At 38.8% G+C, this 16,425-nt stretch overlaps 1 protein-coding gene across 8 annotated transcripts in view; it reads right to left on the minus strand.

Moving 5' to 3' along the window:
* The window catches only part of XRCC4 (X-ray repair cross complementing 4), a 181,207-nt gene that overhangs the window by 151,181 nt on the left and 13,601 nt on the right, over positions 1 to 16,425 (minus strand). For 5 of the 8 annotated variants that reach the window (XM_075079934.1, XM_075079938.1, XM_075079937.1 and 2 more), the window contains 2 exons: positions 10,286 to 10,435; positions 918 to 1,105 (listed from right to left, as the gene is read on the minus strand). In XM_075079934.1, the coding sequence (XP_074936035.1) occupies positions 918 to 1,105; positions 10,286 to 10,424 (327 nt within the window). In that variant the 5' untranslated portion in view covers positions 10,425 to 10,435. Of the gene's footprint in view, positions 1 to 917; positions 1,106 to 10,285; positions 10,436 to 14,203; positions 14,359 to 15,667; positions 15,690 to 16,425 lie in introns of those variants that run through there. The other 3 variants (XM_075079942.1, XM_075079941.1, XM_075079935.1) reach the window with 3 other exon arrangements.

Consider the following 16,425-nt stretch of genomic DNA (forward strand, 5'->3'; position numbering starts at 1 on the left):
AGAAACCAACATGGAACCACATTCCCAGTTGCAATTTAATGCATTTCTAAGCAGGAAACAATTTTAGTGATAGCTTCCAAAATATTTAAGTAATTTAAAAAACCTCATTTTAAATGGACATTTTAGCATTTGAAAATAATCTTACTTAAATTTTAATATTTTTCCTCATTCAGGTGAGCATAGAAAGAGAAGAAAGAAGAAACAAGCAAAGCAGAAATGCGCTGGGGGCTGGAATTTCAAAAGGGACGCATACTTCCTAAGTTAGGAATTAAAAACAAAGTTACAGCTTATGGAACATAGCAGCTTAATATTAAACTGCAGCTCCAATGTAGGCATAACCTGCTTAAAAAAACCAAAACATAGGTCATTAAATCATAGAACGGTTTGGGTTGGAAGGGACCTTGATTGATACGGTTGAAAGATCACCTAACTCCAACCCCCCTGCCATGGTCAGGGACACCTTCCACTAGACCAGGTTGCTCAGAACCCCATCCAACCTGGCCTTGAACACTTGCAGGGATGGGGCATCCAGAACTTCTCTGTGCCAGTGCCTCACCACCCTCACAGTAAAGAATTTCTTCCTAATATCTAATCTAAATCTACCCTCTTTCAGTTTAAAACTGTTACTCCTTGCCCTATCACTACACTAATCTAGAACTTAAATAGAGAAGTAATACTCTTACTCAGTAGCATTTAAGAAAGTAACACAGAAATAGTTCTACTGATACCAGGTTTTGAAAGGAAACCACAAACTTGTTTTTATTTTGGACTGTGGCAAAGTTCACAATATTCATTCAATCTCAAATATGTGTCACAGGTCTATGCGATTTTGAAGAACCTAATAAAAATACAGAAATGTGCCAAGAAGGTCCTTCTCACAATTTAACAGTCAAATTAAAATTTTTAACTATACTTACAGAGCCATCTTTCAGATTTCTTTCATAGGAGAAGAGACACTCCATATTTTCTTCATCTCTTGAAATAGCAAAGTTATATTTGCCAGCTGACTCTTCTCCAGCAATCAATGCTTTCTTCAGTTCTTCAACATACTTTTCTCTACTCATTTCCATGTCAGCAGCCTCCCTAGAAATTTCAGCTTCAGACACTATCAGAAAGAAATGTGAGAAATAAATACTCATATGTGTGAGAACATGTATATTTATTCATATATACATACAGATGTACACTAACACACCTTAAGGGGCAGGCAAATATTAGGAGACCCTTCCTTCCCTGACATGTATTTGTGTGCCAGACAGTAATAGAAATGTAGCAGGAATACTGTGCTTTTCATAAGAATTAAATTCTGTCCCTTTTTTCCTGTCTGAAAATGGTTTTCTTCTATTAGTCCACAATTCTACTTGCCTCAAGTTATTCTGAATAACACTAACCTTACAACAAAGAGTGGGGTGTTTTAACTATGATTTATAGCACCCTCTCAGTTCTTTTTGAAAGCATGTAATCTAAACCCTGTAAGACAACAGATGCAACTGTCTCCTTAGACATCCTTGATCCAGTTTTCCAAGTTTGTAATTTACAACCTTAGAATAAAATAAACAGTCAATTTACAAATGAAACTGCACCTAGAGACTTGAGAATCCATGTTTTACCATTCACAGCCAAGGACCACTAAATGGGGGATGTGTCTCCAGTTTGCATTACATCAGGTCTATGAAGAAAATTTTACCCCATTCCTTTGAAGATGAAGAATGGTTGATCATGGTACAGAACAGGCCAATGGTAACAACCATGACAGCTTTTCCTGTTGCTTTTGATCATTTATTTCTTCCTAAATCTTCTTTTGGTTAACTCTCAAACTGAAATGGCAGCTTACCAAGACTCATCATCTTGGAGTAGCAAGAAACAGTTCTTGATTTTACCACCTGGGCCCCTGGTTATTCTCCTTCCTTTTTATTTTATTCTACATACTGTTTCCTCAGTATTTTTAGAAATCAAGTGTTAATCAGAATAATTATCTCAATGAGGAGTGCAGAGTTTCTTGCACAGACAGATATAAGCAAAGACTCTAATTTAGATTTAAAATAGGATGGCTATAATGTAATGTAGGCTTTAATGTGTAGCCCACCAATACCGTATTTTAGATTGTTTAATTGATTAACAGAACTGTTTGCTTTTCTTCTGAGCAATCTCCTCAGGAAGTCTGCTCTAGACTGTCATTTACTCCTGCTTACTCTTAGACCTTCCTAGCATTTGCCCAGAATTTGAGAGAGCAAGATATGCAAAAGAACATTAGCTTGTGACAGCCTGAAAAAAAAAACCAAACACACACACAAAAAAAACCCACCACACAAAAAAACACCCCACAAAACAGAAACAAAAAGTATACAAAAACACACAGACCAAAACCCAACCCAAAAACCCATGGGGAAAAAAAAAACAAACCAAACTAACCCCAAAACACATCCTTCACAGAACTGTAAGTGACTTAAAAAAGTATCCCACTTAAACCTCTTATATATTAAAAAACCCTATATTTCTTCTCTATAAAAATGCCTTTGAAGATTGTTTGATATTGAGACATAAGCCTGCACGTGTACTGAAATCATGCTGATAGAAATAGAACAGCATTTCAGTCAAATATGAGGCTGTTCAAATTGCCTAATTTTCTTCAATCTTTTTGACACAGTAGCTAACCTCATATTGCAAAGGAGGTGGTACATATCAAATCAACCCATCATATAAAAATACAGCAAAGAGGTGAATGCATAATTATTTGCTATGAATAACTCACACACTTCAGGATTTCTGGATTAATACTGCACCTTCAGTAATTTTAGCTTATTTTCACAGACTCAGAGTGGTTGAGCTTGGAATTGGCCTCTGAAGATTGTCTAGTCCAACTCCACTGATCAAAGAAGGCTCAGCTACAAAGGTTGCTCAGGACCACGTTTTGAGTATATCCAAGGACTGAGGCTTCTGTCCTCTCCAGGCAATCTGTTCTGATGCTTTGTCACCCCTATGGTAAAAAGGTTTCTTCCTGTGTTTAAATGGAATTCCTTGTATGTTTGCGCCCTTTGCCTCTTGTCCTTTCACTGGGAAAAGCCTGGCTACATCTTCTTTACTCCCTCTCATCAGGTATTAATTAACACACATTGACAAAATCTCCTTGAGCCTTCTCTCTTCCAGGCTGCACAGTCCCAGGTCTCCCAACTTCTCCTAGCATGATGATGCTTAAGTCCTCCAGTCATCTTCATGGACTGTCATGGGACTCAATTCCATAAATTCATGTCCTTCTCACACTGGAGAGCCCAGAATTGGACACCTCATCACAGGTCTCAACAGGGCTGAGCAGAGGGATCACCTCCCTTGACATGGTGGCAACACTCTTCCTAATGCAGCCCAGGAGGCTGTTGGCCTTCTTTGCCACAAGGCCACATTGCTGGCCCATGTTCACCTTCTTGTCCACCAGGACTCCCAGGCCCTTTTCAATAAGGGACCTGTGTCCAGCCAGTCACCCAAGGCACCAGTACAAGCTGGGGGGTTATTCCTTCCCAGGTGCACAGTTTTGCATTTCCCTTTGTTGAATTTAATGAGATTCCTGTCAGCCCATTTCTCCAGCCTACTCAGGTCCCTCTGAATGGCAACCCAATCGTCTATCAAGCCCTCCCCCCAGTTTTGCATCATTTACAAACTTGCTGAGGATGCACTGTGTCATGATCCAAGTGATTAATGAAGATGTTAACAGTACTGGACCCAGTACTGACCCCATGGTACAGGGCCACTAGTAACTGGTTTCCAGCGAGACTTCATACCACTGATCACAGCCCTCTGAAATCTGCCTGAGCTCAATCAATTTCACTGTTCATCTGTTCATTCACCTAGTCAATACTTCAACAGTTTGTCTATGAGGATGTTAGAGGACAGAGTATTGAAAGCCTTGCCACCTACAGCCAAAATAAACAACATCCACTGCCTGCCCCTCATTCAGCAAGCTAGTAATTTCATCAGAGAAGGTTATCAGGCAGGTCAGGCACAATTTTCCCGTTGTAAATTCATACTGACTGCTCGCCATCTTGTCTGTAATATTTTTTAAAATGGTTTCCAGGATTATTCCTCCAATACCCTTTGGTTGACCAGTATCCAGTGACCTAGATCCCTTCCCAAGGGATCCCTAGACCCTTACCCTTCCCAAAGATGGGAGAGACATTTCTTCCAGTCCCTAAAAACATCCCCTGATGACTACTACCTTGCAAAATAAATCAAAAGTGGCCTCACAATTAACTGTTTGAGTCCAGCGGAGAGCTACCAAGATGATCAGCGGGCTGGAGCATCTCCCTTATGAGGAAAGGCTGAGAGACTTGGGTTTGTTCAGCCTGGAGAAGAGAAGGCTGAGGGGGGGATTTCATCAATACCTATAAATATCTAAAGGGTGGGTGTCAGGATGATAGGACTAGGCTCTTTTCAGTGGTGCCCAATGACAGGACAAAGGCAATGGGCACAAGTTGGAGCATAGGAAGTTCCACCTCAATAGGAGAAAAAAAACCCTTTTCTGTGCGGGTGCCAGAGCAGGGGCACAGGCTGCCCAGGGAGGCTGTGGGGTCCCTTCCCTGGAGACATTCACACCCCGCCTGAACGCGGCCCTGTGCCCCCTGCTCTGGGTGTGCCTGCTCAAGCAGGGGGTTGGACGGGATGATCTCAGAGGTCCCTTCCAACCCCTACCAGTCTGTGGTCCTGTGAATGACCTGGGCCAGACCCATCAGTACTCATAGTTGCATCCAGTCAGGCCCCATGGACATATGTACATGCAGTTTCTTAAGATATTCTCTAACCTGACCCTCCTCCAAGGGTAAGTCTCCTTTCCCCTGACTTTCCAACTGATCTGAGGGGCTTGGGATTTCTGAAGGCAAATCTTAACCAGCAAAGACTCAGGCAAATAAGGCACTGAGTAGTAGTACTTCACTCAGCCTTTTCCATATCCTTTGTCACCAGTCCCCCTACCCAATTCCACAGCAGGCCCACATCTTCCTTCATCTTCTTTTGCTGCTGATTAGCCTGCAGAAGTCCTAGCTGCCCTGCACATTCATTGCCAGATGCTATTCCTGGTGGGCTCTGGCTTCCCTAACCCCATCACTGCATGCTTGGTCACTGTCTCTATACCCCTCCCTGGTCACCTGCCTCTGGCTTCTACCACTTATACACTGCCTTTTAATGTCTGAGTTTAGCCAGGAGCTCTTTGTTCATCCATGCAGGCCTACTGCCACCTTTGATTTCTTGTTCCAGTAAGATGAATCATTTTTGTGCTTGGAGGAGGTGATCCTTGAAAAATCAACTATCTCTCCTGGATCCTTCTTCTCTCTGGAGCTGTCTCCCCTGGGATTCTTTCTGGGCTGTTCTCTTGAAATCTAGGGTTGTTATTCTGCTTTTTACTCTGTTCCCTCCTCTCATAATCCTGAACTCCACCAACTGAACAGTCACAGCAGCGAAAGGCTGTCCCCAGCTTTGACTTACAGAACCAACTCCTCCTTGTTCCTAAGTATTAGCTTTCATAGTCCTCCTCTCTACACATCTCAAAATACAGAAAAACATGTAGCCTTTACTGATCTTAGACATAACTATGGGGGTTTATTGGGGTTTTTTGTTTTTTATGGGTGGGTTTGTTTTTTTTTTAATAGGAGATCACAATAATCAGTTAGGTCATCTATTCTCAAATACATCAACTATTTGTGCACACAAAAAAGAAACACTGCCTTGCTAATTACCTTAAGTTATTACCATAAGTCTGCAAAATCTGATAAGACAGGTCAGTCACTAACACCCCACTCTGTTACTCTGGATAAGAGACAGGCGAACAGCTAGGTGAAAAAGGAGATGCAGGTGGCAGGAGAGAGCATGCTAATGTCACCACTGCCAGGAAACAGTTCACACAAGGAGAAACTACCCCCTCTGTGGAAGAACTGAGCTTGCAAGATACACTCAGTCAAAAGGATAAATTAGTGGGTCAGAATCACATTAGTTATCCCCTAGCAGAGGGCTTTTTCCCTGGGCAGATTCAGATGTGTTAGGTCCTTCAAAAGCTAGAAAGCAAAGGGATGCAAGAGAACTGAATTGCTCTGGGGTTATGATAAAAGAAAATAATAATAATAATAATGAAAAATAATGGAATTGGGCTCAATAAATATCAGCAAGTCAGTCTTTGCCACACTAAGATGTGAAATGTCAGGCCTATGGCAGTCTGAAGTCTGTCACAAAGTTTACAGTATTCTCCTTAAGAGACAATGCTTAAAATTGAGTATTCTCTGCTCCCATCTTCTTTTAAAGATACAACAGGAAATCTGTCACACTCATGCTAGCTTAATACAAAGTAAAAGGACAAGGCACCATACATAGCATTTTATCAGATATGCAACAACACATTCAGCAGATGTCAGAAACTGCAAAAATGTCAGTATACGTTAAAAACAACATAGGAGTGCTGTGGACCATGCATTAGAATAAACCAGAAATAAAATAACTTCATAATCATTATTCCTAGATTGAAGAAGATGCTTCCAGCCTTACATCTTCGGTCGCATTACCTACATTGAGCAGGAAAAAAATGGAGGGAGTTGGAAAAAAGAGGCCAAGGAGAAGCGTGGTATATCATAAGTGTAGGTTCCTACAGATCTGTAAACTCAAGATGTGTGCTCTTTGTAAAAGCACATCTCCCAAAGTGGAAACTGTATTCTGCTGCCCATTACAGCAGACGGAATAGACAATCATTCATACATGTTTTTGTATACAGCCTAACACTGATGAGCTTTAGGGCACTGAAATACTCTAAGATATCTAATAAACTAAAGATTCAAAACATTTATATTTTAGTATCATCATTTGAAAAGCATGTTACACTTTTCAAATTTATTCCTACAACTCAACAAGACAAATTTAAACAGAGCAAAAAGTAAGCAGCAGCTCTCTTCACTAAGTTGAAGTTAAAAAAAATCTTTATGAAAAGGAACACAGGAGAGACAGAGAGAGAGAGTGAGAAATGGAAAAAGGTGTAATAATCTTTTTTCACTGCATGGACTTCACAACCATCTTTCTTCTAATATGTAAAACATTTTCCTATTACATGAAGAGAGAGAGGCTAAGACAGAGGGCCACATATATAGCTAGCTAGTATTTGTGCTACAAGCAGGACTTCGAGTGCAAAGCCACACCATTTAGCTGCAGTGCTGCACCACTGCCTCTTTCCCTACGCACCAGACATATCTGCAGCTGACATACAGGGACATGAATGAGAGCAAAGCTAGCCTGCAGCACTGCAAACATGAAAAGACGTACAAGCAAGCAACTGCTAAGTCGATGTCAGCTGTGCACTAATACTCACACATTAAGACTGAAAGGTATGAATTTCAGAACAGGACTTGGTACCGTTTCAGAGCTACAAAGCTGGAGGCTGTAAAGTTACACTAGCTGTTGCACACCCTATCAGTTCTTCCCGACCTCATTTTAAGCAAAATCAAGCGTCAACCTTCAGCCACAACACAACTGAACACATGTAAGTATCTTAGATGAAGTAGTAAAAGTATTTTCCAAGATTTTTTAAACTTATTTTAAGCATGAAACATACGTTATCAGAAAGGCTTAAGACTTTAACTGCCAGCTGCACCATGTTTTTTTTAAACTGAAAGCAGCACTTTTCATGTTCATATAAAGAATGATCCAGTGGAACTACTGTGAGGAAAACAGCTACATCTACAAGTCAGTGAAGAATTAGGGCTACAGTGCTGGTCAACATTCATCTTGCAGAGTTAACAATCCACTACAAATAGCAAGAGTTGAGTGGGAAAGGCAAGAAATTTACCACCAAAACATTTCTGCTTTATTATAAGCTACAGCCACCAATCACTTCCTCATTAGCTAGCTTATTTCTTGTACAGGACACTAGACAGAGTTGAGAGAGGAAAGGCCAGCTATTCCCTTAAATCCCCCCAAACCATACTGGACAGAAATATGGAAACCCTTGCAGTATGAGGCAAAGAGGGGCAGAAAAAAATAAGTTATAAATACTTTCAAAAATAACTGTTTGTCTAGAAAAATTATTTAAACACTGAGAAAAATTAGAAAAACTTTTCATGAAAATAAGAATACTAAAAAGCCAAAGATACTAATATACTGTGAGAAAGCACTGTGGGGTTTTTCTACTGTGGTGCCTGTACATGCTGCATGTTCATTAATCTTACAAAACTAGCAGAACTGATCATTTGGTTAGAGAAACATGAAATGTAAAAATCCATATATCTGTCATTCTTAAACCCAATACCAACTGACGGATTACATCATATTGCATATTTCTGGGCTGCTTCTCCCCCCCAGCATTAATGTTGGTTTTGTTTTGGTTTTTTTTTCTCCTTAAATAGGACTCCTAACACTTTTCATCATCACATTAAATATTAAAAAAAAACATAAAAGACAACCCCATCAGCAACTCTCATTCAATTCCTGGTAGGCCTTGCCAAGCAAAATAATCCACAGCATGAGAAACCCAAAACAGATTTCCCATAGCAAGAATTTTCTGACCACTGCTTTCCCTCCTCCCAGGTTTTTGTTTAGAATCTAAGCAGTCTCAAACGTGATGTAATAACTTAGAAGAAGTCATCAAAAACAATGCTGAGCGTATGATCTGTGCAGTAGGAAAGCCTCGTGCACAAGAACTTCAACTGCTCATGAAATTATTCAAAGGACGACAAATTTAATAGGAATTCCTTAGGAATGGCTCAGATTGCTGCAGAAGAAATAGAAGCCCTCTCCTTTGGACGAGTACCCAGTGCTCATGCTAAAGTGTTGTGGGTTTCTTTTTTTCCTTTTAATAGTATGAGGTCATCTTTTTCACTGGTCCTCTGTTTTGGGAAATGACTGTTCAGCCATTCTGCAGATGCAGGAAGTTAACAAAATGAAAACTGTGCTTACAGTATGTTTTCTATACCCCTCTTGTTATAGTAACATAGCTTTCACTTAGAAAAATAACAGATTTAAAGCATCAGCTTTTTGTGAATTTTAAGCTGGGGATTTTAAAGTTACATAAGAACAACTAGAAAAGCTCAATTTCTTACGTATTTATCAATGTTAACATCTTTTTTACTATTTTGAAAATAGATAATTTGACTATCCTATTGTCAAAGCAAGAAAGAAAAACCTTTCATACAAGGCTACAGAGAACAAGCATTAGAATATGTATTATTCGTCTTGTGCAGGAACTCCTACTCAATAGTGTGTTTGAAATGTTAAAAGGAATATGGAAGACGAGATTTAATACATATAGAGACATATTTTAGGTTGGTCTTGTTTCCTAGGTCTGAAAGGAAAAAAAAGGTAAAAATTGTATTCAGAAGAAGGTTAATGAATGATTAAGCTTCTTTTTATACACAGGAACTATATATACACACATATATATGGTTTGTATATGCAGCGGAAGGAGGGGGAGAGAGAGAGATCAGGCCTATTTGAAAGCTTGGCTCATGTAGGAAACAGCGACCACTGGGCAGGGAGAAGGAAGGAAGGAACTACACGGACATCTATTCTTATAATTCAGAAAAAGAGCCGGGGAAATGTATTTGCCTACAATACACTGTGAAATACATCATTCTTTCCTCCCTTTGAAATATTTCTGCCACTGAGAGGACGGCTTTTGATCAAGTATTTGACACATTTATTAAGGAACACACAAAACTTTCCTTTTCCACTAGGCATAAATGAGAGAAACATGCACATATTAACAGACCCATCCTCTTACTCAGGTTTCTGAGTGGGGAAAAAAATACCACAGGCTATTTTTATTTTGTTCTGATAACTTATACCCCAGGAAAAAAAAAAAAAATCTTGTCCCTTCTCCCCCTCAAAAATTCACAAGTACCAAATGCAGCTACCTTTAATTATTAAGATTTTAGGAAACCGTTTAATAAACATCTGCAATTAAATGCTTCATAACTGTAATTTGCAAATGGAACTTGCATGACATTTGTTCAAGGATCTGGAGAAGACACGTAAGTGGTATTTCAATATCACTGCTAGAAATCATATTCTTGAGAAAGAACAAAACATTGCATATCCATATGCTAAATGAATTAGCATTAGGTTTGGGATACAATCTTTCCAGACTTGAAAGATCTCTGAACATGTCCCAGAAGATCATGAACCCCACCTCCTCCATCATTGGGCAGATGTAATGCTCATAAAAAGCTTTTTCATGCAAGTTGTAGGTCACAGTTTAGAAAGTTTTTAAAAATAATAATAAGGAAGAGTAGTAATGTAAAACCTTTTTTTTCCATTTTTCCATTATTACCTGTCCCAGTCCATGCACACTGACCATCACTAAGTATTATACCAAAGCCAGTGCCTAAATCTTTTTCCCATGATACTTGTAGAAAATACGTTGCTTCTGGATCAGAAACTGGATGAATTCTGCTCAAAGTCTTCTCCATTTTCCAGACACCTGTTTAGGAAGTAAAATAATCTTATTATAACCAATGGTTAATTTTCTAGAGGTGCTTAGCAGTTTTACCAAAATAGCTTAAAAAAATTATATAAATATAAGCATACTTAGAATTTTATATTCCTCTCCTCCACAAATTCAGTTTTTCAGAGAACTGATGATATTTCCAAACTAGAAAACTGGATTACAATAAGTAAGGTGTCAAAGAAGAGTGCCAACAATGAAATATAATTGAATAGTCCCAGATTAAGAAAGTAAGCATCAGGAAGCTGGGGAAGAGAAAAATCACAATACACAAGCACTTCCCCATGGCTATGTTTTTAACCTACTGTCCATTATCACCCAACATAGAGCACATGGAAGATAACTCAAAATAATCAATATTCACCCAGAAGACTGCCATGTGAAAGCCTGCTACTAAGCTTCAATGCAAAGCAGAGGTTGTAGTGGATGCCAGTAACTAAAGAAAATATTTAAGAAGCTAGACGCTGGGAAGAATGAAATTTATGATGCTACAGTAAATTTTTCTCTCAATATCAAAGCAACTTGGCAATCTGTTATTGACATAAGACCTTCTAAAGAATCCTATGTATTTATAAATCATCTAATCTGACAATAATGAGTCCTCACAGTACTCAGGAACTTCAAAACTGCATTTTGCAATTTGCTCCACAGAGTAATGAAGAAACAGCCAATTCTGAAGTTTACACTGACGTACAGTATTTTCATTAAGAATGTTTGCGTTGTTCCGTAATTGATGAGTTTGTTTTGGGATGTTCAGTTGTTTTGGGCTTTTAATTTTTTATTTTTAGAAGAATAAAATGAATGAAAAGAAGGCATGTTCACTCACACACTAAAAATAGCATGTATTGATAAAAGCAGGAAAGTGCAACTGAGACATTTAAACCACATGCGTTGAGTACAATGATGCTTGGACAGGTTAGGTATTAAAAGCTCTATCAAATTTTCCATTTAAAGTGTAGCAATAAGTAATCATGACCAGGATCAGTTTAGGCCCTGAGGAGACTCTGTTCTTCAAGCAGCAGTTAGAGAGAAGCTCTTTCTTTGCTCAGGGACATGGATAGACAAATCTAGATACAGATTTAACTACCATTGCCCTCCCAAAAAATTGTCATTTTCAGGTTCGGAGGAGCAGCTTTAACTGCAGTTGACTGCACTGTCTCTGATCTTTGCTCAACTCTGCACCCAACAACATCTGAAAATGCCTCTTCCTTGTCCAGACAAGTGCACAGTATTAAAAAATAACAAAATATATTCATATAAGACTTGTTTTTCAAGCAAAAAGCTTCATTAACAGCTAGACAGCAGCTGCATTGTCAATAATACAAACATGCATTATAGATATCAATAAGGTTAATGAAACAACACATGAACTACTTCTGATGGCCAATTAAACCACAATACAGATCACCTCTCACTAACAAATAGCATTTTCAAACAATAAGAGGAACATCATGTAAAGTGTCTGCTAAGAATTCCAGGCTGAACTTTGGCTAAAACATGTCACTAGGCCCTTCCAGCATTCCTGACTACCCATTACATTTTCAGCACCAAATACTCAAAAGGCTGACTTTATTTTCCCAGCTTAAAGCTTAAGTACACATAAGCACTATAACATTTCCTTGTTTAGAATACCTTTCTGAAGTGTTTAGGATTCAAAAGCTATGGCAGGAGGAGGAGGAGATAAATCATGTACGTATAGCTAAGCACCATAAATTCTCTCCAACAACAGTAAAAGGGATGTCTTTATTATTTTCACCCATAAACCACCACTGCTTATAGTATTACAGATGCCATGCTCTGGGTTTCCATTCACAGAAGATGTACCAGAAACCAAAAAGTTATTTAAAAGCAATATTAAAAAAATTAGTTTCAGTAAAAAAAAAGGTCTTCTATTTCCGTCACTGAAGCAACTGGCTATTTCTGAAAATCTACCATATGTGTGTGCACCTGTAAGCAAGAACAGAAAATGAAATATTTGGGGCATGGAGGCCTGGAACAAGGCCTTTACAATTCATGATTATAGAACTAAAGCCATTTTAAAGATTTGCAGTGCACTAACTGTCTGGACATGGGTCAATGAAGAGCACAGGACAGGATGCACAAGTAATGTGTGTAGTATGTTTAAGCACACAGGTATGTGTTCTGTTTTGCCTGCCGGATTCTTTTTTGCTTCTTCTGGAAAAATACAGTCTCTTATGAAATATTTTCATAAAAGTTTTTCTCTGAAAGACAATGTTTTTAAAAAGACCTAATTATTCTTTTTCACTTAAGAATCGTAACACAGTTGCACATAACCCAGACAGACAGCATACAAGGTACTGAAACATATATATATAGTTCAATAAGGTGTTTCTTCTTCTTGCATTCAATTCTTATCACAAAGCAGAGCAGCATTCAGTAAAAACCACCTGCACCAGAGGCTTTCTTTCTAATTATGTTTATAACAGAAAGCAAAGCAAGACAGTTGGATTTTCTATTTATATGATGGTAAAGAGGATGAAATGTCAGTCCTCAATCAGAAGAAGTGATGTCAAGAGTCACCCAGGAAAGGCAATGTATTTCTTTACTTAAAGATGCACTAAAAACGTCTCCAAGGCCTTAGATGAAATTCATCTGACATCATAACACTGTGCTTCCCATGCATCCATGTCCACACATTACTATTTCACTTGAGTGATGTTGAACAGCTAAAAATGAAGATTCTGTTTAGCCTTCATTTTTAAGAGGTCATTTGCCAGCATAAGGGATAAGCCTGTTAACAGAACTGATAAAGCTTCCATATGATTTGTATACCTGTGGTAAAACACAACTTCAATAAAAACAACACGCTGCCGACATACAATGCAGAAGAATGTTCTGTATTTCAGAATAAAATGCAAAATACAGTTGTCAAGCTTCTCCACATTTTCTTGTGCATCTTTGAACAAACAATTTTATGAGAGCATCAAATGAAAATAGTTCTTCTCCCAGCTTTTATCTCCTCCATTGTGCTCACTGACCTTCTCAGAGGAGTATTAGCTATTAGTGCATGCTTAGAAACTGCCGTACAAAGCAGAGCTCAGCCTTGCTTGAGATCTCCAAGCACTCAACTGTGCTCAGGAAAAGCTTAAGGATTGTTGGCTGTATGTAATGGCCATTATTTACCTCTCTTCAAGAGGGACAAACCTTGCTGAAAATCAGTCTGGCCTGCAAAGCATATACAAACATCACTGCAAACAAAAATATTGTACCTTATTGCATTTAAAAAAAAAACAAACAAACCAAGCCCACACCAGAAAAACCCACCTCTCTTCCACAAATCTCCCAACCACACATCTTTTCCACAGAGCTTAGTGTAGTGTGGAGTAGACTGATAAACCACACATAGCTAATGTTTGAATACAGCAAAAAATAGCAAAGCCGTTACCTAACTATTTAGCAACTAGCAATTACCACTAACAAAAGAAAAATTACAGAAACTAAATCAGACCATATTCCTTATTCATTTACTATGAGGTGAGTGCATGTATCTCATCCACCGCAAAGGCAAAACTTAGTAACATATGTACCCCAGTATACTTCCAAAAAAGAATTTCAGGGGGAGGAAGTTGGACATCCTACTTGAATACCGGAGGTTAGCTGTATGTTCGCAGGATTTATAAGTAACTTTTTTCAACATCTGTAAAAGATACATCACTCTATACTTCAAGAACTGAAGTAAACTAAAACACCCTCCTTATAGCTAACCTGCCTCAGTTCACCTACCTGCTTACAATCGTCTCTCACAATCCTGCCAGCTTTCAACATGCCGAGCATACATGACTCTTCACAGGTCAAGTACTTCTGTGTGGAAGGTGATCATGTTCCCACCAGAGTTTCTGCCCCAGGGCTTTTGTTGGTGAGAAACACTGTGCACTGCCAAAGCCTGAGGGGCACGTAAAGAGCAGAGCTGCCAAAGCAGGCAGATTCTCCAGCTTCCCTTCCCCAAATTAACACTCAACCCCCCCACTTTTCAGTATTTCAGTTCGGCTACCAATGAGTGTTCACTCCAGGAATGCAGAAGACCAATAACACACCTCCAAGGAATGTGATGGAATCTACACTTCCTTAGTCATTTCTATGGGAGATGTCGTCATATATATAGACATTGGAGAGTTACTGTAGCATCAAGGCTGCAACAAGGTAGGTTTCCCATTGTTTCTGTTGACATAATTATCTCCCAAATCCTAACTGTAGATTTTAAAACTGAAAAAAATTATGTACATTTCAATCTAAAATCTTGACAATACTTTAAAAGGTAAAAGGCCAATTATTCAACAGGATAATTCATTGTCATAACCACCACACATATAAAATTCCTGCCAACAGTCCTGCACGTGCTTGCCTAAGAATCTAACTTTATACATTCAAAAACTAGCCGCACTAGAAATATTATTAATTTTTAAACGAATGCCAAACCATTTCTCTGTTGTGGCTATTGTCTCAAATAATCCATTAACACTACACCTACAACTGAAGCCTGAAGAGTAACAGATGTTTTAAGTACTCTGGGCCAGACACTCAGCCAGAACAAAAGAATTGCAGATGTACTAACAAAGTGGTCTGAAAAATATATGCCAACTTGGAACCTGAACTTCCACAGAACTGATCACACAAGCTTGTAGAAGCAGGTAGTGTTCTTTCAGATTTTACTAACATCCCCACCTACACCAAGTCATAATTTCATTACGAAAGACAGCCAAAAATATAAAGAATAAGGGTGAGTTGAAACTTTAAGAGTTAGTTTCATTTTCACATCTTTGGGTGGAAACATAGGGACACAGTTAAGAACTGTATTAGTGCTCAAAATGGTTTAAACATCCACCTGAATTTTGGCACCCTCACTATTTAACTGTCCAGCTGCTGGTGAAGCTTATAAATAAAAATCATTGCATAAAACCAGACTATGTTTATAGCTGTCTGGCAAACTAAATTACTGAAATCAAACCCTCACTACTGCAGTCTAAAAAGCACCTCAATCTTTTAGACCGGAGGAGTACCTTTGAGTGCCACTCAATAGGCTCCTTCCATTCACTGTCTCAATAAAATGAGAGCAGTCAGTACTTTCTTCCTTCCTTAATTATGATAAAGGAAAGCTGCAGAGAAACTGATTGATTAGGGCCATAAGATAAGGGCCAGTGTTTTCCTCCTTAAGGGCACAGAGGGTCATACCACATACCAGCACCTCACCATGTTAGAGCCAAGGATCCGAGACAAGCTTGCAGGTGGGAACAGTTGAGTCCCACCCCAAATTTGTAAATCAGAGGCTTTATTGAGGCCTTCGAACAGTTGAGGATTGAGCTGTTTATCTTTAGCACTTTGTCCCTTCGGACTTTGGCTTCTATGATCTACATTAGGCAATGTTTCTTTCTAAGGAGAAATCAGCTGTTGGCTGGTGCGCAATTGATGGGAGTCTACTCTCTGAACAAACAGTGTACACAGTTGCTTCTGAATAAACAAGACACTTTTAAAATTGGTTTACAAAGAATTTTATATGTTGTTTTGGATAGGGCTAGGCATAGACTAAAAGCCAAATCTTTTAGGCTGCTCCAACACAGCATCATTGATAATATTTGGAACTTCAGCACTTTATTTTTTAACATGCAAACTAATGGCACTTTTTTTTCAAATTGCTTCAGCTGCAGGTGTTCCAAACTCCAGCAGCTACACATGGAAGGCTACTTACAGATCAGAAAGAGCTACTATGTCTTTCTAATGGAGCCATTAACTTAAGTGCTTGCTTGTTGAGAAAAATAGGGAGTTATCTACAGAGCGTTCAGCACGGAAGACCAGCACATACAGCACACCGCTATTAAAGTCTACAATTTGATCCCTTCTGTCATTGGCTTGACTACAACATACACTACAAATCAGAATCTAACAATGAGAAGAAAGTGAATGGTTAACCTATAATCAGAGAACAGGTACTATTGAGAAGCTGCTATATG

Source organism: Phalacrocorax aristotelis, chromosome Z, assembly GCF_949628215.1.
Source record: "Phalacrocorax aristotelis chromosome Z, bGulAri2.1, whole genome shotgun sequence".
NCBI classification, from domain to species: domain Eukaryota; kingdom Metazoa; phylum Chordata; class Aves; order Suliformes; family Phalacrocoracidae; genus Phalacrocorax; species Phalacrocorax aristotelis.